A 24,478-nucleotide genomic window follows, 5' to 3' on the forward strand; every position below is an offset into this window, starting at 1 on the left:
CATAGTCGAAATCTTAAGTTGGCTGATGACACTAAATTTTGTCAAACTCTAAGACTATTTTCTTGTTTACCATTTGTAAAACCGAAACAAGTTGTGAAAGCTTTGGAACGAGAGTAAGTATGCAACTTTTCATACATTCTTACTATTTTGTGCTATAATTTGTCAGTGTTTTAATGAAATTAATCTCTTTCTGTGTCCAAACTATTAACTTTTTACTTGTGTTATATAATCAATTGAAATTAAAATTTTTTAATCTTTCTCCAACTTTTAACCATTAAAGAATTTGATTATAGGTGATATTTTCTCTTCACTTTTTAAAATATGTGTATAGCTATAAAATCGATTGTCTGCGTTAAATATGACTTTGATGACATATAACTTAATAAAACGTCATCATAAGGAATTGGCTTAGTATAAAATCAAAAGATACAACCGAAAATAATTGATATATTTATTGTTTTATGAATCATTTTAAAATCCTGATAACAACAAATCCGGAATTATAAATTATAAGAGTTTAATTTTTAATTATCTGAAAGTAATGAATCTTAACATTATTTTTTTTTTTCAGTGAACCTGAAATGACATCATCTCTATCGTTGTGTACTTTACGTAAGAGGGTGCAGCGATCTATTAAAAAAGAAAATCCGGTTAATACTAATATTAAGTTAGCTTCGAATAATTTGATGGAATTTGGAAGAAGCATGGAAAGTTCCACCGAAGAATTAAAATATGGATTGCATAAGGAAATGCAATTAATAGCGAAGCTTTTAACATTTCCAGTCCAAAACAGCAAGCGTGAAGTGAAGGAAGCCACTGTTGTTCTTATGTACGATGCAGATTGCTTGGAAGAAATTAGTCCTTTCGTAGAAGTTATTTCAACTGACGCGACTTTTGACGCATTTCCTGATCTGCATGTGCATAATGGGCAATTGATGACAGTTATGGTTCAATTACGAACTGATAACGATTGTCAAAAGGTACTTCACAATTTTTCATTTGATTTTGGATGAAAATTTTGTGATTATTAAATATTATTTTGCGTAAGCTTGATATACGTTCTTAAGGCGCTGACAAAACATACTTTTTAGCTATTTGACGGGATACTAAATTAGTAAAAATTAAAATTACGTACAATACAATATTTGAACATAAATTATTAACGAGTAATTGGAATTTTCTTTGAATTGTTATAGGCTATACCTTGCACTTGGGTTCTTATGAACAACAAAAGCACTGATTGTTATTTGCGAGTATTTCAATTTCTGGCTGAGCATTTCAAAAATTTCAGGCCAAAATATTCCATGACTGATTATGAAATTGCATTACGAAATAGTCTAAAAGAGGTTTTTCCTGGCATTAAAACAAAAACCTGTTATTTCCATTATAGTCAGGTTAGTTTAATTATTCCAATCTTTTTATTTGATGCCAGAACAATGAGCTCTCCGAGTTCAAAGAGATAGCTTTTCTCTGCTTTGGAGCTCTTCGAGCTCAAAAGTCTAATAAAATTTTCATCGAACACGATTTTTTGAATTTTCAAGACGCAATAACTTTTGAATGAATTAACCGATTTTTACACGATAGGTGGAATTCGACGTAGTTTTTATAGCCTCGTGAAAAATCGTCAAGTTTGAATTAATCAAACTAGGAATTTCAAAGTAATTTCGAAAAAACATTTTTCTCAGTTTTTTTTTGTTCAAGATATCTCTCAAACGAATCAACCGATTTTCACTGACATGGTGGCGATCGACGTAGTTTTTTTATGTTGAAAGCTGATTTGTTTTTAGAATCGATCGGTAGAGCCGTTTAAAAGTTATTCCAAAATAACCACATTAGAAATAATTTTTAACTTCCCGCTAATTTTTCGGGGTTTTTTTAAGATTTCTCAAAATCTACCGGCCGCAATTGGTCCAAATTGTACTCAAAATGTGATTATGCCCAAGCTCTTTCGAACTGCGCTAACCGCGATGAAATCGGCCAAATCGTCCAAAAGTTGTAGGAGGTTTACATGTTTACTCACACACACACACACACACACACACACACACACACACACACACACACACACACACACACACACACACACACACACACACACACACACACACACACACACACACACACACACACACACACACACACACACACACACACACACACACACACACACACACACACACACACACACACACACACACACACACACACACACACACACACACACACACACAGACATACGGACATCATCGCGAAAACATTCAGGGAAGCTTTCTAGGACCTCAAAACGTCAAGATCTGATGAGAACTCGATTTTCGAAAAACGGGGTGAAACCAATAACTTCCCGATTTTCGAAAATTTTCAATTTTCTTAGCGGGAAGTTAAAAAAAAAAAAGCGATGTTCCGAACAAAAATTCGATTTTCACGCTCGAAGGGCCCAAAAAATTACACAAGTTATATTTGTGTATATTTGTAATCACAAAAAGATACTTACACTTTATTTTCTATTTTAATAGGCCTTGATCAAAAATGCTCAGGATAAGAAATTAATAGACAAGGATAACTCTAAAGAAGAACGCCCGGAACTTTTCATTGTTTTGAACCGATTAAAACTTCTTGCTTTGTTACCAGCTGAATTCATTGAAAGTGTTTACGAAAAAATTGAAAAAGAATGCTTAAACCATTTTGGCGATTATTTCAGAGATTACCTGAATTATTATAAAAAGCAATGGTTGAAGCAAGAAGGGGCAGAGCAGATTTCTGTTTATAAACTACGGAATCGAACAAATAATTTCTTAGAAAGTTATCATAAGCAATTAAACACTTTCATATCAAAAAAGCCGAAACATAATGTATTTGTTGGTAAGTACTTCATTCTTTCGTAAGAATATTATATGAAAAAGTAATCAAATAATATTTTCTATAAAAATTGACATCAATCGATTGAAAAAAAATTTACCTGGTTCGATACAAATCTTGAAACATGGAAGTAATTCTGAATAATTCTATTGTATTGAATGATGAAAAAAGGTTATGAATCAAATAAAATTTTTATAGACCAATAAAAATTTTACAGTTCAAAATTTTTTAACTTTATTCAAGACAATGAAACACTTCAAAATGATTTTTTTGGTTTAATAACTTCTCTTTTGAATAAAGTTAATTTATTTTCAATTTAATTATTTACAGGTATTTTCTACGATATTTTTATAATAACTCTATTACAATAGTTGATATCTATCAAATATTAAAATTAATTGATATCAAGCAGCCCACGGATTTTTAAATAAAAAATTTTTAATTAATAATAAGTTTATATTTTTTAATCAGATTTGCTATTAAAACATCTTTCATTGGTTTTTAAACGATAATTTAATGAAAATTTTTTTAGTATAACTTGAAACGAGAAACGTTAATGGGGACCCGATGGTCTAGCGGCCTAAAATTTAAGTTATTTAAAAAAATTTTATTTTTATGTGAAGGTAATGACTAATGTTTTCAAATTTTTTACACTTATTCTATTGCTTATCAACTACACAAAAATGAAAATCAAAAAAAAAAATTTTTTTTTTAATTAGAAAAATGGTGCTGAAGTCCCCCTCTCGTAAAATGGCGCGTAGTCAAAAATATTTTTTGAAAATTAATTTCGGATTTTTACTTTAAACTACGTGCAATTTTGTCAAATATTTTTTTTTTTTTTTCATTGTAGTATCGACGATAACTATCCTTCTACTAATTAAAAATCAGTCAATTTTTTAATCTCAGATTAGAGGGAGAGATCAATCTACTTCCACCAGTCAGGTCCATTGTCTTTTGAGAGGGGGACTTCAGCACCATTTTCTTAATTAAAAAAAAAAATTTTTTTTGTCTTGATTTTTATTTTTTTGTAGTTGATAAATAATAGAATAAGTGTAAAAAAATTTGAAAGCATAGGTCATTCCCTTCATATAGGAATAAAATTTTTAAAATAACTTAAATTTTAGGCCGCTAGACTACCGGGTCCCCTTAAATTGTAATATTTTATTAATTAAAATTATTTTTGAGAAATTAATTAGAAAATTGATTTAAACACATCTAAATTTATCATTGAAATTTCGATTTCCTTTCAACCGAAAATACTCATTGCCGTTATTTATTGACCTTTAAGGACTTAATGATTAATAAACTTTCAGAATGAGCCTCTCATAGATATTTCTAAATAGAAGTAATATATATATATATATATATATATATATATATATATATATATATATATATATATATATATATATATATATATATATTTACTTCTAATAATGCTTCACAGCATTATTTACTTTGGATATATATACATATACAGGGTGTCTCAGAAGTCGTGAGCCACCGGACAGGGTGTGGTAGAAAATTGGATTCTGAATAGAAAAGTCCTTTACCATTTTTCGATCAGACCCATAGAAAAATTACTACAAATTTATGAAAATAGACCAATGAGGAGCGCGGTTTAGCGGCAGAACGGTAGGCGCAAGAGCGAGCGAGTGGAAGCGCGACAGGCAATGAGTGCGCGCTCGCTTGCACACGTGTGATATCATTGCTCAGTTATAGCGGGATGCCCGCATGCAATAATAATGATCAATGATACTCCTGTAAATAAAAAAAAATTAATATTAGAAAAATCATCCCATAGACAACCCCATAAAATAAAAAATGTGCGATTTTTTGATAATTAAAACTCAAATTTTCGGTGTCACCGAAAAAGAAAAAAAAAAAAAGCCAACAGTCATATTCAATGATACCCCTGTAATTAAAAAAAAAAAAGAAAAGTTATAAAAGTACCCCATACACTCTGAGATACAGCCCCGTAAAGCCGAAAATTCGCGATTATTTAATAATGAAATTCAAATGATCAGAGTGCACTTGAAGTGAAAAAAAAAAAGCAATAAAAATAATCAGTGACACTACAGTAGGTGAAGAAAATTTTAAAAAATAAAAAACTACCCCATAGACAGGGAGATACAGTCCCATAAAGCCAAAAATTGTGCGATATTTCAATAATTAAAATAGAAATTTTCGACGACTACTCAAAATTTCAAATAAAAATCTAGGACTAATAGTTAACTATACCCATAACAATCAGAAAAAAATTAAAAATTACAAAAACCACCCCATAGACACTAAGATACAGCCTAATAAAGCCGAGTATTTCGGGATTATTTAACATAAAAATTAAAATATTCACAGTGCATTCGAAATAGAAAAAAAAAATACCAATCAAAATTGTCAGTGGTACTTTTGACCATCAGACAAATTTAAAAAATTGTAAAAACACCCCATAGATACCGAAATATGACTTGATAACGCACAAAAATCGGGATTGCTTAGAAATTAAAATTCAAATTATTGGTGCCCATTGAAAATCAACAAAAGAAACCTTTTGTACTTATCGATTAAATTCCTGTGTATCGAAAAAAATTATTATTTAACAAACCACCCCGCAAACTCCGAATTATGATCCCATTAAGCTGAAAATTTCTGATTTTTTAGTAATTAAAATGCTATTTCTCGGTGTCCGTTGAAAATAAATAAAAAGTATGAAAACTCATTTTCAGATATACTCTTGTAAGCAAAAAAAAATAAGATTTGAAAAAAACACCATACACTCGCGATTTGTCGATTTTTATTTGACATAAATTGAAATTCTCGGTGTCCACTTAAAATAACAGAATTACAATAATCTTCCTATCTAATGTAACCTCGGTCATACACAAAGATATCAAAATTATGGAATCCACCCTATAAACACCGAGATACACCCCCATAAACTGGCGATAAGTCGATGTTTAATTTACTTTCAATGAAATTCTCGGTGTCCACTGAAAATAACAAAAAGAAAATAATCCTTCTATTCAATTTAACGTCAGTCATACATAAAAATATCAAAATTATGGAGTCCACCCCATAGACACTGAGATGCGCCCCCATAAAGCCGCGATTTGTCAATTTTTCATTTATTTAATTTGAAATTTTCGGTATCCACTGAAAATAAGCCAAAGAAAACTATCCCACTTTCCAGTTCAATCTTCGTCATGAATTAAAAAAAGAAAATTTCGGAATCCACCCTATAAACATCAGGAGACAACCCTATAAAGCCGCGATTTTTTGATTTTCCATCGATTTAAATGGAAATTCTCGGTGTCCACTGAAAATAACTTAAAAAAAATTATCGTACTTTCCAATGTAACCTTTGTAAAGAATTGAAAAATCAAAATTTAAGAATCCACCTCATAGACACTGAGATACACCCCCATAAAGCTGCGATTTCTCCATTATTTGTGAAGTTAAGTTGAAATTCTCGGTGTCAACTCGGAATAACTCAAAGAAAATTATCTTTCTTTCCAGTTTAACCTTTTTTATGAATTAAAAAATCAAAATTTTGGAATCCACCCCATAAACACCGAGAGGCAACACCACAATGCCACAATTGTTCGATTTTTTATTGATTTAAATTGAAATTCTCGGTGTCTACTCAAAATAAGTAAAAGAAAATTATTGTACTTTTTAATGTTATCTCTGTTATAAAATAATAAATCAAAATTTTAGAATCCACCCCACAGACACCGAGATACATCCCCATACAGTCGCTATTTGTCGATTTTTAATTGACTTAAATTGAAATTCTCGGTGTCCACTTAAAATAAAGAGCATAAACTCATTCCACTTTCCAATTTACTCTTTTTAATAAATGAAAATATCAAAATTCAAGAATTCACCCCATAGACCCCAAGATACGCCTCCATAAAGCCGCGATTTATCGATTTTTTGTGGATTGATATCGAAATTTTCGGTGTCATATGAAAATTTGAATTTTAATTATTGAAAAATCGCGAATTGTTGGCTTTATTTGGATGTTTGTTAGTGTCTATGCGGTGGATTTTCAAGAGTTAAGTTTTTTTATGTTTTTAAGGGTGTAATTTAAAAGTACAATAGGTTTCTCTTGTTGTTGTTAAATGGACACCAAGAATTTCAATTTCAATTACTAACAAATCACAAAGTAGCGGATTTATGGGGTCCTATCTCGCCGTTAATGGGGTGTTTTTTTCAAATCTTATTTTTTTTTTGCTTACAAGAGTATATCTGAAAATGAGTTTTCATACTTTTCATTTATTTTCAACGGACACCGAGAAGTAGCATTTTAATTACTAAAAATCAGAAATTTTCAGCTTAATGGGATCATAATTCGGAGTTTGCGGGGTGGTTTGTTAAATAATAATTTTTTCGATACACAGGAGTTTAATCGATAAGTACAAAAAGTTTCTTTTGTTGATTTTCAATGGGCACCAATAATTTGAATTTTAATTTCTAAGCAATCCCGATTTTTGTGCGTTATCAAGTCATATTTCGGTATCTATGGGGTGTTTTTACAATTTTTTAAATTTGTCTGATGGTCAAAAGTACCACTGACAATTTTGATTGGTATTTTTTTTCTATTTCGAATGCACTGTGAATATTTTAATTTTTATGTTAAATAATCCCGAAATACTCGGCTTTATTAGGCTGTATCTTAGTGTCTATGGGGTGGTTTTTGTAATTTTTAATTTTTTTCTGATTGTTATGGGTATAGTTAACTATTAGTCCTAGATTTTTATTTGAAATTTTGAGTAGTCGTCGAAAATTTCTATTTTAATTATTGAAATATCGCACAATTTTTGGCTTTATGGGACTGTATCTCCCTGTCTATGGGGTAGTTTTTTATTTTTTAAAATTTTCTTCACCTACTGTAGTGTCACTGATTATTTTTATTGCTTTTTTTTTTTTTCACTTCAAGTGCACTCTGATCATTTGAATTTCATTATTAAATAATCGCGAATTTTCGGCTTTACGGGGCTGTATCTCCCTGTCTATGGGGTAGTTTTTTATTTTTTTTCAATTTTTTTGGTCTACAGTAGTGTCACTGATTATTTTTATTGCTTTTTTTTTTAACTTCAAGTGCACACTGATCATTTGAATTTCATCATTAAATAATCGCAAATTTTTGGCTTTATGGGGCTGTATCTCAGAGTGTATGGGGTACTTTTATAACTTTTCTTTTTTTTTTTTAATTACAGGGGTATCATTGAATATGACTGTTGGCTTTTTTTTTTTTTCATTTTTCGGTGACACCGAAAATTTGAGTTTTAATTATCAAAAAATCGCACATTTTTTATTTTATGGGGTTGTCTATGGGATGATTTTTCTAATATTAATTTTTTTTTATTTACAGGAGTATCATTGATCATTATTATTGCATGCGGGCATCCCGCTATAACTGAGCAATGATATCACACGTGTGCAAGCGAGCGCGCACTCATTGCCTGTCGCGCTTCCACTCGCTCGCTCTTGCGCCTACCGTTCTGCCGCTAAACCGCGCTCCTCATTGGTCTATTTTCATAAATTTGTAGTAATTTTTCTATGGGTCTGATCGAAAAATGGTAAAGGACTTTTCTATTCAGAATCCAATTTTCTACCACACCCTGTCCGGTGGCTCACGACTTCTGAGACACCCTGTATAATATCGAAGACCGTCATAATTTTTCGTTGTCCGTAGACCAAATAAGAAAATAACTAGGGAGGTCACATCCCTTACTTAGATGCTCAGTCTGAGATCTCAATGCATTTAAGATTATAAAACCGGAACAAACAAATAAATGGAGTTTAAACATTAGAAGAAATATCCAAAGAGTTCAAAGGTATTTCTTAAATGTATTGTGACACTCGAACTCAGACTGGGAAATTTTTATCATTATATTCTCATTAAACAGAACATTTTTCCTTCTTATACTGTTCAAATATTAGTCATAGAAGATAAAACAGTTTGGGTCTGAAAAGTGATAATTCTACAATAATAAATAAAATTTCTTAAACGATCTTTTACAATAAATTTAGTTAGATAATGTGTTGAGAATAATAAATAATTCAAAGTAAAAATAATAAATAATGAATCAAATTGAACAATTAGTAAATAACTATGGTAATAAATAGAGTTTAAATGTTAAAACCCATAAGTAAACAAATTATAAGTTACAAGCTAATTATTAAAAAGAATTGACTAATTGTTTATTGAAATTTTAATCGATCGTCAAGTAAATCATTCGATTATTGATAACGTAGTTCAAAGAAATTGTTTAAATATTAAATTAATTTAAAAAATGTGAATATTTAAAATTTTTATATGTTAAAACGAGTAATATTAAGATCTCTGTGTGCATTTATGTAGGTGTATAGATGCGCCTATACATTAACATGGGTGTACCAGTAGGTGCATCGTTGTGCAATGTGTAGGAGGTAAAAGCATGCAAGTATAATACATAACTTGTGATCTATATTTGTACGTCGCTATACGGGGAGACTGCCACCGCAGCATTTTTCCGACACATCCGAAGAGAGGGTAAGAGTCCCCGAGCCTCCGGTGTTAATTGGTTATTCTATTCTCCCTCCAGTTGACAACCAAGGGCCCGTAAAAATCTCGGACCCGGAAAACTGCTGGGTGTTCGCTCTCTTCGTGTTTTGACCTATCTAGTGTTAACATTGTAACGGGTTTGAACCGTCCCTTGGTCACCCCTTTATTTAAAATTTATAATTAAGGGCGCCACTGGAATTTTTATCACGGTTTCCAGAACCGGTCCAAGCAAGAGAGATATCACAGGGTCGAGAGAAATCATAAAATTTGACATAAATAAAAACAATTAAAATTGGCATCAATTATAAATTTATTTTAGCAAATTGACAATAATTAAATCTTATTTTAATGCTCACACACACACTCATACTTATAACAGTTACCTATTCCTGACGATACCCTCATATGGAGCGTCTATATCGCAGTTTCTATCATAGTTGCTTATTCCTGACGGTACCCTCATAAGGAGCGTCTATACCGCAGTTTCTAACTAAATCGCGCTGTCCACAGGACCCTCACGCTCTAAGACTCTAGATATGACCCTGGGTGGTCGCCCGGACCCCTGCCCAAGGTTCATACCGTCCTTAGCCCTTTCGCTGTCGCCCGGACCCTCACTACGGGACTAAGGAACCTGAAGTCGACTAGGACAGAGGAGGATACCATGACACTAGTCGACAACCTGCTAATACTAACCTCCTCGACAGCCCGTGAACGAGGAGTATAAACTGTAAATTATCCCCCCCCACACACACACACACACAATTCTCAATAAAACAATTTATCTAAATACACACTTGACTCTAATTTACAATTATTTTAAAATCCAAAATACTTTTTACAACATAACTTCCTGGGAGTCAAATTTCCCGGTCCCTAACTTGACTTCGATAAATAAGTTAATTAAATTCTGGTTGCTTAATTATTAATATCACAGCAGCGTTTTATTCAACCAAAATTTTAGATTAATTAAAATTTACTCGAATTCAAACTGCCTGAATAATCGGCTTATGTCTATTTGAATTCCAGTTAAGATTTGAGACTTAGTCTTCAACTTGGTAAAAATTTCCCAAGGCTAAATTTTATGTTAATTATTTTTGAAATCATCTTACTGGAATTTGACAAATTTATTTATCGAAGTTTATTGAACAAATTCTCTTTTGTTGATAATTTTACTCTTGTAAATTTTGTTTTATAAATTAATTTACTACTTAACAATTTTAATATTCTAATTTAAGGAAATTGTGTCTATGGTAATTTTGTTCTAAAATTTTTGATAGTTTTCCAAAAGTAAATTTCAATTATTAATTTTAATTTTAAATTTTAATTTAATTTTACTTGTTGATTTATTGGTCAATTTTAATCTATCTTGGACAGTTTTCTAATTTTAATTCCCTTTAATTTTATTTTAATTTCTAATTTATTATAAATTTAATCGACAGAATTTTACTTAGATAAATGACGCAGTTTGACTTAAATTTGTCAATATCAGATTTTCGGATTTATACATTTTAATTTTAAATTAATTGACCAATTTTATAGAAATATCAATTCTAAATTTAACCTCTTTTATTTTTAAATTCGCAATTTTTCAAGTTATTAAATTTTCTATTTGTTCGAATTTTATTTTAACTAATTTTGACTTCGACTTAAAATTAAGATATTTTAATTAAATTCGAATAATTAAGTAATTAATCAAGTAGGGTGATTGGAAGACGGAACCTGGCCTGTGCCTAGAGTTTCCGGGGACGACGCAATAATTTACCGAGGTTAAACTTTATTTTGTACCTGAGAACTTTTGACGATTTCTTCTCTTAAGTTCGGCTCTCTTTGTTGTTCTCGTGGATTTCTATTAGAGGCAACTCTGTCAGCCAAAATCACGGTGTTCTCGGTACTCGGTTCACTTGCGTCGTAGCTCGGGATTTTCAGTAATATTTTATCTGGAAATTCAGGATAATTAGAATGGTTGTTATTAGATATTTAGGCTGGCTAGCTGCCTAACAATAAATATCAAGTTTATATATCTAAATAATCGCTCTGAAGGTTCCAAAGGAATCTCAGAGGAATATTAATATTTACCTTGTATTTCCAAAATCTCGTACTGGTTGCTCGGGCTCCGGCTTCACAATAACATTTTTCCGTACGGCAACTTCACTTGTCCCTCGTGTGGGATTATCCCCACCCGCGGAACACTTCTTTCCTAGGCCCCGGAACTTATGTAAATTTTATTGCTACTGCACGAGCATCTTAGACCACAGCGACCTGTGATCTGTCGATAATTAACCACGGCTAGGGTGAGGACCTTCAACGGGTAATGAAGGAGCCCCGTGACAACATAATACAGTTTAAACCTCAATAGACTACGAATAATTCTGTTTCTTTAAATATAAACAGTTTTAACATAAAATAAAGTTGTGAAGTGAATTAAAATAACAAAACGTAAAAGAACAAGATTCACCGATTGTATCAGGTACATTTTAAAATTACTAATTTGTAAATTTTAACATTTTTAAAACCGCATTATATGAAAGAAAATATTAGATTTCGCTCTTTTGTACTATTTGTAACGAATTCGTAATTTAACCAATTTTTAACTTAAATAATATACTTATTAAATTTATCTAACGAACTATTTATTTAATCAAACCTATCATTCTCAATAAATTAAAACTCGGAAGTTCCCGGTCTATTAGTCTAACACGCTAGGACCGAATACTGAAACATTTAATTATTTCAAATGTAAAATTAATTAATTATCCTAAATTAAATAATTTTGACATAACATTGGAATTTCTTTTGATACCATTGAAAAACTTCTAGCATGATTTGTACTCTGTAACCACTTTTGTCGAAAACAAACATCGTTTCTATTCTTAACGCTGGTTCCAATCTACGCAGTCTCACTGCGGGCATGCGGTGATGTAATTTGGTTCTAACCGCTACTAAAAAGTTAAATCTTCGAGTCGGTGGATATCTGAACACACTACTTCGGTTCAGCAAAACAAAATCGACTTCATCATTTACTAGAAAAATTTTATCCGTTCTCCAAAATCCTATGCCTCGAAATTCTGATCGACAATTATTAAACAAGTATCTCTAAATTCAAAGAAATTAGTTATCAAAAAGCTATTTAATATTGACTCTAATCAAAAAATTACCATCATGTTGTTGAATGAATCTAAGCCATCTTCAAGTAGAATTTGAATTTTTCCAATCACAAAATTTTGAATCAATACTAAAGCAATTAATTTTTTCATTTTCAAAGTTAGACTTACTGCGAACAAGTTTGAATTTCGATTGATTGCTTGCTATGTATAACATTGATATTCTTACAGATATCTGGAATTTTTTAGTCACCGCAGTTTGTTTTGTAGATATACCGTCTATTATTGAAATAAAAATGACGTATTATGATCTTCTTGATAAAGTGACAGTCAAATAAGTAGCAACTGTTTGTGGAACTCAATTTATTGATCATTGCTACATATTTTATGAGTTATAAGTTGAATATTTACTAACTTTGTCGATTAAGCTTCATTGTGTACTTTTGATTCATTTCTATTTTCATACTTTTTTTTAACGTTGATCTATTAAATATTTTAAGCGTAAATATCTTTCTTAAATTTTCTCAAAGAAAACGTTCAAATAACCCAGTTATACATACAGTTCGTGAATTTTATATTAACATTTATTCATAAATTAATCTTTTAACTCTGTTGACATTGTTACATTAGTCTTAAGAACATAACACCAATTATAAACAAAAAAAAAATTGTGCTTAAACTGAAAATGTCAAATGAAATAAAAAAATTAGTAAAACGGTTGACCCTAAAGGCCATTTCTGCATCTTCCCGCTAATTTCGTTAATACATGGCCGTTTTTTTTAGCTCTTCGAGCTCAAAAATACAATCTACATGTTATTTTGAGCTCTTCGAGCTCAAAAAGATATCTTTTCCGTGCTTTTGCTCTCTTTGAGCTTAAAAGTCTGATAGAAGTTTCATAGAACACTATTTTTTGAATTTTTAAACAGCAATAACTTTTGAATAAATGAAACGATTTTTACACGGATAGCGGCAATCTACGGAGTTTATTCAGCCTCATTAAGAATTTCAAAGTTTTAATTCGTCAAACTAGAAATTTCGGAGTAACTCCGAAATTTCTAGTTTCTAGTAAACGAAAAAACACGTTTTCCGGTTTTCTTTCCTGCACGATATCTCTCGAACGAATGAAACGATTTTAACCGGATTGGCAGCGATCGACATGGTTTTTCAAGGTTAAGAGCTGATTAGTTTTTGAAATCGATCGGTTGAGCAGTTTAAAAGTTATTCCAAAAAAACCACTTCTGAAAAAAATTTTTTTCCTATTTTTATTTAGATTTCTCCAAATTGCTCAAAATCAATCAGTCCGAATCGGGTCAAATTTTCAGAAAATCTAAAATTGGCAAAGCCCTTTCGAATAACACCAACTGCGGTGAAATCGCTCATACATACATACATACATACATACATACATACATACATACATACATACATACATACATACATACATACATACACACATACATACTAGGGTGATTCAAAAAAAAAGAATATTTTTTTTTTCGTTTGGTACTCTGAAAAATAGGTTCCTAGACACCTCTAAGAAAGCCTCTCCAAGCATGAGTTCTTAATTGTAACGGGAAGGTCCTCCTTCTTACAGTTTTCTATTTTTTCTTATTATCAGATAGAAAAATTTATATCTCGCTTCCAACTACTTGAAAAAATATCTTGTTCCTTAGATTTTGTAGGAAATTGAATGCTCTACAAAAAGGTCTCTTACGATTTTTTCGTAAACCCAACCGTTTAAAAGATATTAACGGTTAAAGTTTGATTATTTTTGGGAAAATTTTTTTATTTCTTATGAATTTTATAACTCAATGAAAAAAATCATTATGAATGATGAAACTCATAGTTTTGTAGGAAATTTACTGCTCTATAAAAATGGTCTCTTATGATTTTTCGATCAAGTTGAGCGTTTACGAGATATTCATCGTCAAACATCAATGCATATCAATTTTTCTAGTATTTGATCAATAATTCGAAAAATTTCAATTTATTCTGTGAGTTTCAAGGAAATTTAGACAAATTTGAGTTTCTATGAATAGAAATATGTTATGAACTATTTTTATTAATTAGTTTTTTTAGTCTTGGACATGTTTGATTACATTAAAACAAAAAATTAGTGCATTTTTTTAAATATATAATTCAATTTAGTGTGTTTCACATGTGTTTCACTTTTTTATCGAAGAATTTATTTATTTAATTATCAACTGCCATATAATTTTCAATATTTTCAACATAACGGTACACTTTTACTGTAAATAATTTCCTCTATTGCAGTTTGGGTAGTTTTTTCGATGTTCTTTGATAATTTGCAATAAGTATTGGAATTGCTCTTCATTTTTGTCAAGCATTGATTATACTCACTAACTAATGCAACAGCTCGTTCTGCTGAATCATTAACAACTTTCAATTGGTTAAAGTATTCTTTATTTTCAATGTAACTGTCATTAGTAGGCCACGATTCAATATCTTTATCAAGGAAGTCATATGATAAATCAAAGATTTTAAAGAGATTTAAAGACTTTTTAGAAACAAAGTCACTCAGACTTTTTGCGTTAATGAATTCAAATCGTTTTTATCAATTATAAATTTTTAGCTTTAGAATCTGTACCGTTACGAGTATTAACAGCTCCAACAATATTTTTTTACTTCCAATGAAACGGTATCGTCAAATAATGATAAAATGGCAAGTTCATCACTTAAATACCATAAATGCAAAATCATTTTTTCACAAGTTGCTGAAGAAATCAATGAATTGATATTTTTGTACTCGAATAAATTTTTCAAAAACTGCAAGTCATGATTAGCAGCAGTTGTTGCAGAAGTTGATGAAAACCAAGCTTTTAAATACAGTGTAACTATAAATATACAAATTTGCCGAAGACCGTCCAATTCTTTATTAGAAAGTTTAAATTCATTTCTGAATAGAAACATTTTTAAACTGTAAATTGCCTTCGCCATCCACCTAGCATGATGAATTGCACCAGGACGTTTGAAAAAATTTCTTCTTGAGGCATTTCTCCAAGGAAAATCAACGACAATTCCAACAATTCTTTATAGTCATCTCGGGGTTGTAGTAACTATCAAAAACAATTAAAAATTTGTCAGAAACAAGAAAATTTTTTTCTTAAAATCGCAGTTAAATCATACCTGTAAGGATTGTGCAATTAAACTAGATATTTCATTTTTTTATCCAAAATGATATCAGCAACAACAGTATCTTCAATTCCAGATTTATAATTAGTTTTATTTATTTCATCCCATGATTTTTTAAATCTTCCGAACATTGGTACGTTTGGCCCAGATGACACAGGCCAATATACTTCAAATACACTTCTCAATATGATCTCAAAAATGTGGTGACGACATGGTAACCAGATTAACTCTCTTCCCAAAGTCTTTTCAATTGCCTTACATGTACCGTTATGAATTCCTGTATAAAGAAAATAGATAACTATCGTTAAATTTAATATTTTCAACAAATTGTAGATTATATTTAAAATCCAAATGAGTAAATAATTCTCAATAATTTCAAAAGTGAAATTCAGTAAGCAATAAAAATTAAACTAGAACGTTAATAATTAAATATTTTTTAGATTAAATTATCATTGATAAGTTACCTATATTAACTGCCGTCGTGTCAAAACACATCGCCTTAACATAATTAGTAATACCCCATTCACTCAATGTCGATAAAATGGCTGATGTTTGATTGTCTGCCGTCCCAGAATTCATTTTTGGAACCCCAAGTAATTGTTCGGTACCAAATGCAGTTAAAATAACTGGTAGCCGTTCCACAGATTTTGATCCAACAAGGTCATTCAGCATTTTTCCGTCCCAATGCACAACGTATTTATCGTGTGTCTTAAAGTTGTCATTAAGTCCTTTAGCAATGTCTTCTCTTTGAAGCATACGAGCTCGTTGAATTGAACTATAACTGAGCGTTGTATCTTCAATTTTAATACCTACTGCTAGTAAAACCGGAGCAATAATAAACATCGCATTTCTACTGCTGACATTAGCTCGGTCGAGTCCAAAAATGACTTCAGGAGTTAAGACATCAAGTTTTGCTCGTTTTGTCGGAATTGGAGGTTCATACTCTGAATCAGATCCAAAATTTGTAACTCCACTTAATGTATACGTAGAGAACGACTCTGATTTTTCACTTGGAACAATCGCATGACTGGTAGACGGTTGATCTAAGTCTGGAATAAGATCTGTTTTATAAATTAAACGAAGAAAATGTATAGAATTTATTCATTTTGATGACAAATAATTAAGAAAGGACTCCAAAAATTGTCTAGTCAAATGTCATCTAGTCATCTATGAAAAGTTACACTACTACCTGACTTTATAATAATTAAATATCTCAGATACTTACTACTCTCATCTATTCCCATCATAGTTGTGGTTAAGTTTGATACAGGTACATTATTAGAAAGAATCTCTTTATGGGTACCGAATTTTTGATCCAAATACAACTTTCTAATATTATCATCAAGCACTTTTAAGGATTTTTCGCTCACAATGTCGAATAATTGTTCAAAATCAGTCTGAAATTTCATTTCCTTTTGGTTTTGCGCTGAATTCTTTTTATCGAAATTTTTTTGTAATTTTAACCATTGACTGTGATAGCGAAGAAATTTTTGACTGCATTAGGAGCTCCACTAGTTGGAATCTAATTTTTTCTCCACAGTTCAATAACTTGGTCAACTGAATTTTTAGCACTTTGTTTGATTGAATACTTTAAAATTTTAAGTTGGTAGAAAAACACACGCATAACCTCTTTCACTTTTGGTAACTTACGTTCCGAAATTCTTTGTAGAGGTATTCCGATAAAACGTATTTCTTTATTCATTGTAGGTTAATTGATGATAAATAAATTTATGTGATGATTATAAGACTTATTTAAAATGAATTATTTTATTACGTATTCAAGATGATCAGTTTTAGGAACACTGAAAATACGGTATTAAATGGGTAGATACTGAAGATAGTTGAGAGTAAAAAACATAGATGGCGTTAGTTTCAGAAGACAAACAGAAGAAGAAATGGAATTCAAAACAAAAATCCCCTCGAACGAAAATTTTATGTATATTTTGTGAAAAACAATTTAAAAATACGCACTGAACAAATTTCATAATAATAAATGACAACGCGATTAAGATTTTAAATTATTAAAGATAAAATTAAAAAAAAATATTATTAGAATAAAAACTTTCAAATGAATTTTTGAACAGAAAACATCTATAGGAGTTGCTTTTATAATAAAAACTCAAATTTGTCTAAATTTCCTTGAAACTCACAGAATAAATTGAAATTTTTCGAATTATTGATCAAAAACTAGAAAAATTGATATGCATTGATGTTTGACGATGAATATCTCGTAAACGCTCAACTTGATCGAAAAATCATAAGAGACCATTTTTATAGAGCAGTAAATTTCCTACAAAACTATGAGTTTCATCATTCATAATGATTTTTTTTCATTGAGTTATAAAATTCATAAGAAATAAAAAATTTTCCCAAAAATAATCAAACTTTAACCGTTAATATCTTTTAAACGGTTGGGTTTACGAAAAAATCGTAAGAGACCTTTTTTGTAAAGCATTCAATTTCCTACAAAATCTAAGGAACAAGATATTTTTTCAAGTAGTTGGAAGCGAGATATAAATTTTTCTATCTGATAATAAGAAAAAATAGAAAACTGTAAGAAGGAGGACCTTCCCGTTACAATTAAGAACTCATGCTTAGAGAGGCTTTCTTAGAGGTGTCTAGGAACCTATTTTTCAGAGTACCAAATGAAAAAAAAAATATTCTTTTTTTTTGAATCACCCTAATACATACATATATACATACCTCGTGTCGGGCTTGGGGGGACCGCATTGGGCGCCTCCCCAGGAGGCGGATAGGGGAATACTCGTCATACCTGCGCGCCAGATACGTCGGGTACCGAGGAAATAAAATACTCGGGGTGGACCAAAACCTAGCAAAAAGATGATATGAAATGTCAGAAAATATTCAAACATCGTCTACGGTGCAGAGGGGGGATACCTCAGTACCGGCGAGGGAAGGCGTACAAGCGGGCCTGAACTCGACGTTATCAAGCGACCGTTTGAACAGTAGAGTGGACCCCATGGCTCTGCTGTCTAGCAATGCTACAGGGAGTACTGAAATACCCCAGATGGAAGTAAACGCACAGCAAACAGGCGTTCCTCCAAGAAGGGGAAGACCTGTTGCTCCCGTCAACACTAACACGTATCGAGGGAGGATCAACTCTCTACCGACTATCATCGGCCAACAATCGCCAATGGAACGGCTCGGCAGCAAGATCGAAGAGTTGACTGAGTTCATAAAGGACAAGAGAAATCTCCATCATGAACTCAGAAAATTAGTAGCGTCCATTGCCACGGCATATAAGTTGGCCAACAAACCAGCATCGATGTCGGCGACACCCACGCAAACATCTCCGGAGACGACCACATAACCACAAGCGTTATTGGTCACTCCTGAGAAACCACAGCAAGAAAAAGAGAACAAAAAGAAGAGGCTGCTGTCTACACCCAGCCCTTCCTCTGAAATTAACAAGCCGGCACAGAAAAAGACAGCCCGGGATAATACCTGGATCAAGGTGACACGGCAAAAGAAAAAGAAGAAAAGAGAACAGGAGCCAGGGGCAAAAACTACTGTAGCCCAAAACCAGCCAAGTAAGGGTGGCTCAAAAAAACCGAGAAGGAAAAAGACAAGAACAAAGGCTGTGCTTGTCCAACCAGCTGAAGGGCGAACGTACGCCGATCTCCTCAAGGAAATCAAGGCCAAGGTTAGCCCGACAGAGACTGGAGTAGACATAAGGTCTATCAAAAGGACGAGGCACGGAGGCATTCTCCTTGAAATGGCTCGAAAGACCGAGGACAGCAAGGCTTTCGCCGATGCAGTAAGGTCAGTCACTGCAAACATCGGCACGGTCAAAACGCTAACACCAACAACGATTGAGATCCTCGACCTGGATGAAATCTCTACCGAGAGCGAAGTCCGCGAAGCACTTAAACGTGAATTCAAAGACAGCCTAGAGATCAAACGGGTGAATTTGACAAAACCTACACCACGAGGTAATCGGGCAGCCTTCTGCGAGATCGACGAAGCCAATGCGACTAAAGCCCTCAACAAGGCCCGTATAAAGATTGGCTGGATTAACTGCCGCATACGCCAAGTTGCAAAAGTGACGCGCTGCTTTAAGTGTCTCGGGTTCGGACACCACACACAGCAGTGTGCGGGACCAGACAGAACCCGGTGCTGCTACAAATGTGGTGGAAAATATCACAGGGCCGTGAACTGCACTGAGAAGCCAAGCTGCTTCCTTTGCACTCCGGACAAAGATGCCAAAGACGATATATGCCATATTCCTGGTACCGGAGCTTACAAGGCATTCCGCATAGCGCTAGCAGAAGCCACGAGAAGTTAAAAATGACACGCATACTATAGGGCAACATGAATAGGTGCGCCTTAGCGCAAAACCTGCTGCGCCAACGTGTCTTCGAAGACAAGATTGACATCTGCCTTATCTCCGAACAATATCTGAATATTCAGAATAGAACGTGGTTCGCTGATAAATCCGGCACGGCAGCAATCTGGATCGCTAACTCGAAAAAGACCACCGTCAACGACAGCGGAAGCGAAGAGGACTTCGTCTGGATCAAAACCCACACGACGTACTTCGAGAGCGTCTACCTTTCACCCAATGAAGGGATTAGTGTGTTCCGCCAGAAAATGGCAAACATAGAGGACGCTATCGACAAGTTCGACGGAGAAGTCATCGTAGCTGGTGATTTCAACGCGAAATCGGCTAAATGGGGCGCTGAATACTCGGACTCCAGAGGAGACGAAGTAGCGGACTTCGCAGCAAGAACGGACCTCATAGTACTGACCACCGGAAGTACTACCACCTTTAGAAGACCAGGATACCGGGAATCTATACTCGACATTACGTTGGCAACTCCAAAGATTGCGAACATGATTGAAGGCTGGACTGTATCCGAAGAATATAGTGGCAGCGACCATCAGTATGTGACATTCAGCATTCAAACTGCTTCCGTTCCGGTAACACGATTATCAACCGCGGAAGTGGAATGTCAGGAAGCTCGATTTAGAGAAGCAGCGAACTTCTCTGACACGAAGTTCGTCTACTTTTTAGGAAAGCCCGACTCTGAATAGCCGTAATGAAACGACAAATTTAGTGTCAAGAGTGATGGGACTGATCGCCGCCTCATGCGATGCTTCCATGCCACGGATGAAGAGGCGAGGCTCCTATAGGCCGGAGTATTGGTGGACTCAAGACATAGCAGATCTTCGGAAAAAATGCTATGGACTACGTTGGAGAGCAACGAGAGCAGCAAAACGTTCCACTGACCAAGACATAATATACTCGATGGAGTACAAACAGGCCAAGAAGGCTTTGAATAAAGCCATCAAAGCAAGTAAAGTGGTGTTGTGGAAAGACATCTGCAACGACCTAAACAATGACTTCTGGGGTAAAGCCTACCAAATTGTCACTAAACGACTTGGGAAGGCGTCTCCGGAAGCGCCGAAGTCTCCTGTTTCAATGAACAGCATCGTGGCGGAGTTGTTTCCCGAACACCCACCGCGAGAAAAGAGACGATATGCAAAAACCAGCAAAACAACACCCTTCATTATAAAGGAATTGCAAGACGCAGCAAAAACCATCAAGATTGGGAAAACACCAGGCCCCGATGGCATCCCAGCCTCGGTGATCAAGATTGTAGCCCTAGAATATCCGCACATACTTATGAGCACCTACAATGAGTGTTTGGCAACCGGCACGTTTCCTACGGTCTGGAAGCGGCAGAGATTGGTCCTGTTAGACAAAGGGAAGGGAACCCCTTAAGATGGCGTGTGGTTAGAAAACTCTCTCCTACCTGGAAAGTTGACTTAAATATTTGATAGTCCAAATTAAATACCGATTGGATTTACTCTTTGAGTAGTATCTGTTTCCAACAGCAAGTGCACTTCATTTGCTGTTGATGTTTTGACTTGCTCAACTATGAGTGGTTCGATGCCCATCAAAGTATTTTCGTGATGAAAATATTATTTTAAAAAAATTTTTACAAAACATGCATTAATTCTTTTTTATAGTTTTATTTTCAATTTTATTTAATTCTGATAAGTAATTTTTTTGAAAAGAAATATTCTCTTCTTTTCCTGTCAATCTGAATAAGTCTTATCAAGTCTTAATAACTCTTTGAGAAAGTCCGAAATTACAGGGAAAATTTGACTTTTGAAGAGTTTTGTTGAGTTTTGACGACTTATTTAGTTTTTCCTTTACTTAGTTAGGGCTGTGAAGACTTTCAAAAAGTCTTATTCAGAGTTATAAAGACTTTTCAAGATTTTTTTCAGAGAATTATTTCCACAAGGGAAGACCTTCTGTCAGTTTTGTTACTACTGCTTCCTATTTACCTCCCTCCCAGATACAACGACAAACTTCCACTGTCTCCATATTCTGTAGTCTCTCGATCACTTTACATCCCCATTTGGTTGGTCTGTCATTGATAATACATCTCATCTCCTTCATCAGACATACTTTCGGCCATCTACCTTCTTTTATCGCTAGTATATCTCCCCAGTACTTGATAGCTCTCTTCCTGCAGATATATTTTATACTCTCTAAGCCTAGCTCCGCTCTCCAGATGTACATCGAGGTGTTCCTCGCTGCTCCTAACACCATTTTGGCATATTTTCCTTGCATTTTCGTCATAGCCCTTATGTCCAGCCATCCCCAACTTTCCATACCATTTAGCATCAATTTTGTTAGTATTTAACAGTGACATTATTTTATTATGTAGTGACTTTGTGAAATTATAATTAGTTCAAAAATTTATGAAAACTAAATCTATAATCATTAATCACTGATTACCATCATTACTTTGATCAATAATATTGTACTACGTTATGGTCAATTATAAATTATAATGTATAATAGTTACTTTATTATTTACAATAAAAATAAAAATAAATTAGACTCTTATATAATAAATAAATTTTTTTACATTTATTCTTATTCTTTCAACTAATTGCATGCCTCATTAACGGAGCGGAGGCAGTGCTCTACTCTCGACATGTCAAAAAACCCAGTCTTTCGAAACGTGAATGACTTTTTTCTCACTAATATAACACTTACAGGATAATATGAGTGCACTGAAATCGAGTTAAATAATCTATCAAGCACATATGGTATTTTTTATGAACAATTATTTTGTTTAACATAGTAAATAATAACATTAAAATCAATCATTCTTGGACGTCCGTCAGTCTGTGTTTATGGATCCATGTATGTGGCAGAGAAATTGGTCGAAAAATTTATCGTACCAGAATACTTTTTTTCTTATTATATAAAGTTATACCTTGGGCTGACTCCTAGTTAATATCAGCGTTCTAAGTACTGTCGTTTAATTATAATTTGTAAAAAACTAAAATACGACTGTGTATTTGTATATCTATATATACATTTATTTTTTAGTATATTTTTTTCTCACAGAGTTATGGCGCCACTGTATATCTTTTTTATTGTAGTATTTTTTTTCTCACTTTGGAATTACGGCGCCGCTAAATCATACCTAGCAGAGTTTTCTGTTTCTTATTATTTTGCTTTTTATATTTTATTTTAATCAATTTTATTGTGAAAAATGAGATTATGAGGCGTGCACTTTTGGATTTTCCAAACTTTATTGTAAATTAATTATTATTTTTAAAAAATAATTAAAAGTCGTAAGTTTTTTTTACCTAGGTAAAAGCTTTTAATTCAATAATGTTATAACACAATATCATTGTAACGCATTAACTATTGTCACATTTTCTTCACATTCAATACGTTTTTCTTGGACAGTGCATTAATCCCGTACGTTCAAAGTGGTACCAGTCACAATAATAATTGCAACCAATGCTTTTTTTAACTTTACAAACGTCATAAACTGTCGTATCTAAATTGTTCTCACATAAAGAACATTCTTACTCGTTTATTTTTTTTTTGTGTCATAAGCTTACTCAACAATTTTCCAACGTTTATTGGTAAAGTATTTTTTCAAATTAATGATGACCTGGTTATCCAAGTCTGCAGACGATAAATTCTTGATAATAGTTTTAATTTAATTTTTTTGAATTCTATAATTTGATTTTAATACTTCAACTAAACTTTTAGTAATATATACCCTCGCAGTCTTAAAATCACTGAGGATCCATCATGGTTACATACAGGATCCACAGAGGATTTACAATGGAACTACTGTGGAATGTCAGTGGATCCACTGTGGATTTGTGCCGTTTTGCCACTGTGGTTCTATGATGGTTACGCAATGGTTATTTCGTGGGTCCACTGCGGATGTTCAATAGTTCCATTGTGGATGTACAATGGTTCCACTGTGGATCTACAGCAGTTCCACTGTGGATTAACAGTGGTTCCACTGTGGATTAACAGTGGTTCCACTGTGGATGAACAGTGGTCTTACTGTGAATTTATAATGGTGCCATTGTCATTGAACAGTGGTTCAATGGCGGTTTACGATTGATCCACTTCCGCTCCGTGGAATATGAACCACTCAGAATTTAAAAGTAATGGGAAGGTGCCGGGATAGTTTGGAAAATCATTAATTTTATCATTTTTGCTTTTTACTGAGAAATATATTAATTAAAAAAAACATGAAAAATAACGCACAGTATAAATATTATAAATTAAATTAAAAATATTATTTTATTCCCGCAAAGGACGCTGATTCCTGGGTTTCCTCCTAGCCTCACGCAATTTATTTGTAATCCAGGCTTTTATGTTTTTATTAATATCATCTATTGAGCCTGGAGTGTATAGTATATTATTTTTTTTCTGCAGGTACCTGCATATCCCTGTAATCATTAAAAAAAACATACATTAATACGGTCACTCTAACTCAAACTACACTCAAAGATA

The 24,478-nt window shown here is 33.0% G+C and overlaps 2 protein-coding genes across 2 annotated transcripts; one reads left to right on the forward strand and one right to left on the reverse strand.

Annotated features, from left to right (window-relative positions):
- Positions 1-15,674: 15,674 nt before the first annotated feature.
- Positions 15,675-17,110, reverse strand: LOC141525986 (uncharacterized). The gene is made up of 3 exons (XM_074240696.1): positions 16,889-17,110; positions 16,128-16,712; positions 15,675-15,940 (listed from the first exon to the last, which is right to left on the reverse strand). The coding sequence occupies exons 1-3, from the start codon at positions 17,070-17,072 to the stop codon at positions 15,675-15,677; spliced, it is 1,035 nt and encodes a 344-aa protein (XP_074096797.1). The 5' UTR covers positions 17,073-17,110.
- A 2,885-nt stretch (positions 17,111-19,995) lies between these two features.
- Positions 19,996-20,718, forward strand: LOC141525987 (uncharacterized). The gene has a single exon (XM_074240697.1). It carries the CDS (start codon positions 19,996-19,998, stop codon positions 20,716-20,718), a length of 723 nt encoding a protein of 240 aa, XP_074096798.1.
- Positions 20,719-24,478: the final 3,760 nt, after the last annotated feature.

Source organism: Cotesia typhae, unplaced genomic scaffold (genome assembly GCF_013202065.1).
Source record: "Cotesia typhae breed Kobodo isofemale line unplaced genomic scaffold, CoteBio_Ctyphae contig_30, whole genome shotgun sequence".
NCBI classification, from domain to species: Eukaryota; Metazoa; Arthropoda; class Insecta; order Hymenoptera; family Braconidae; genus Cotesia; species Cotesia typhae.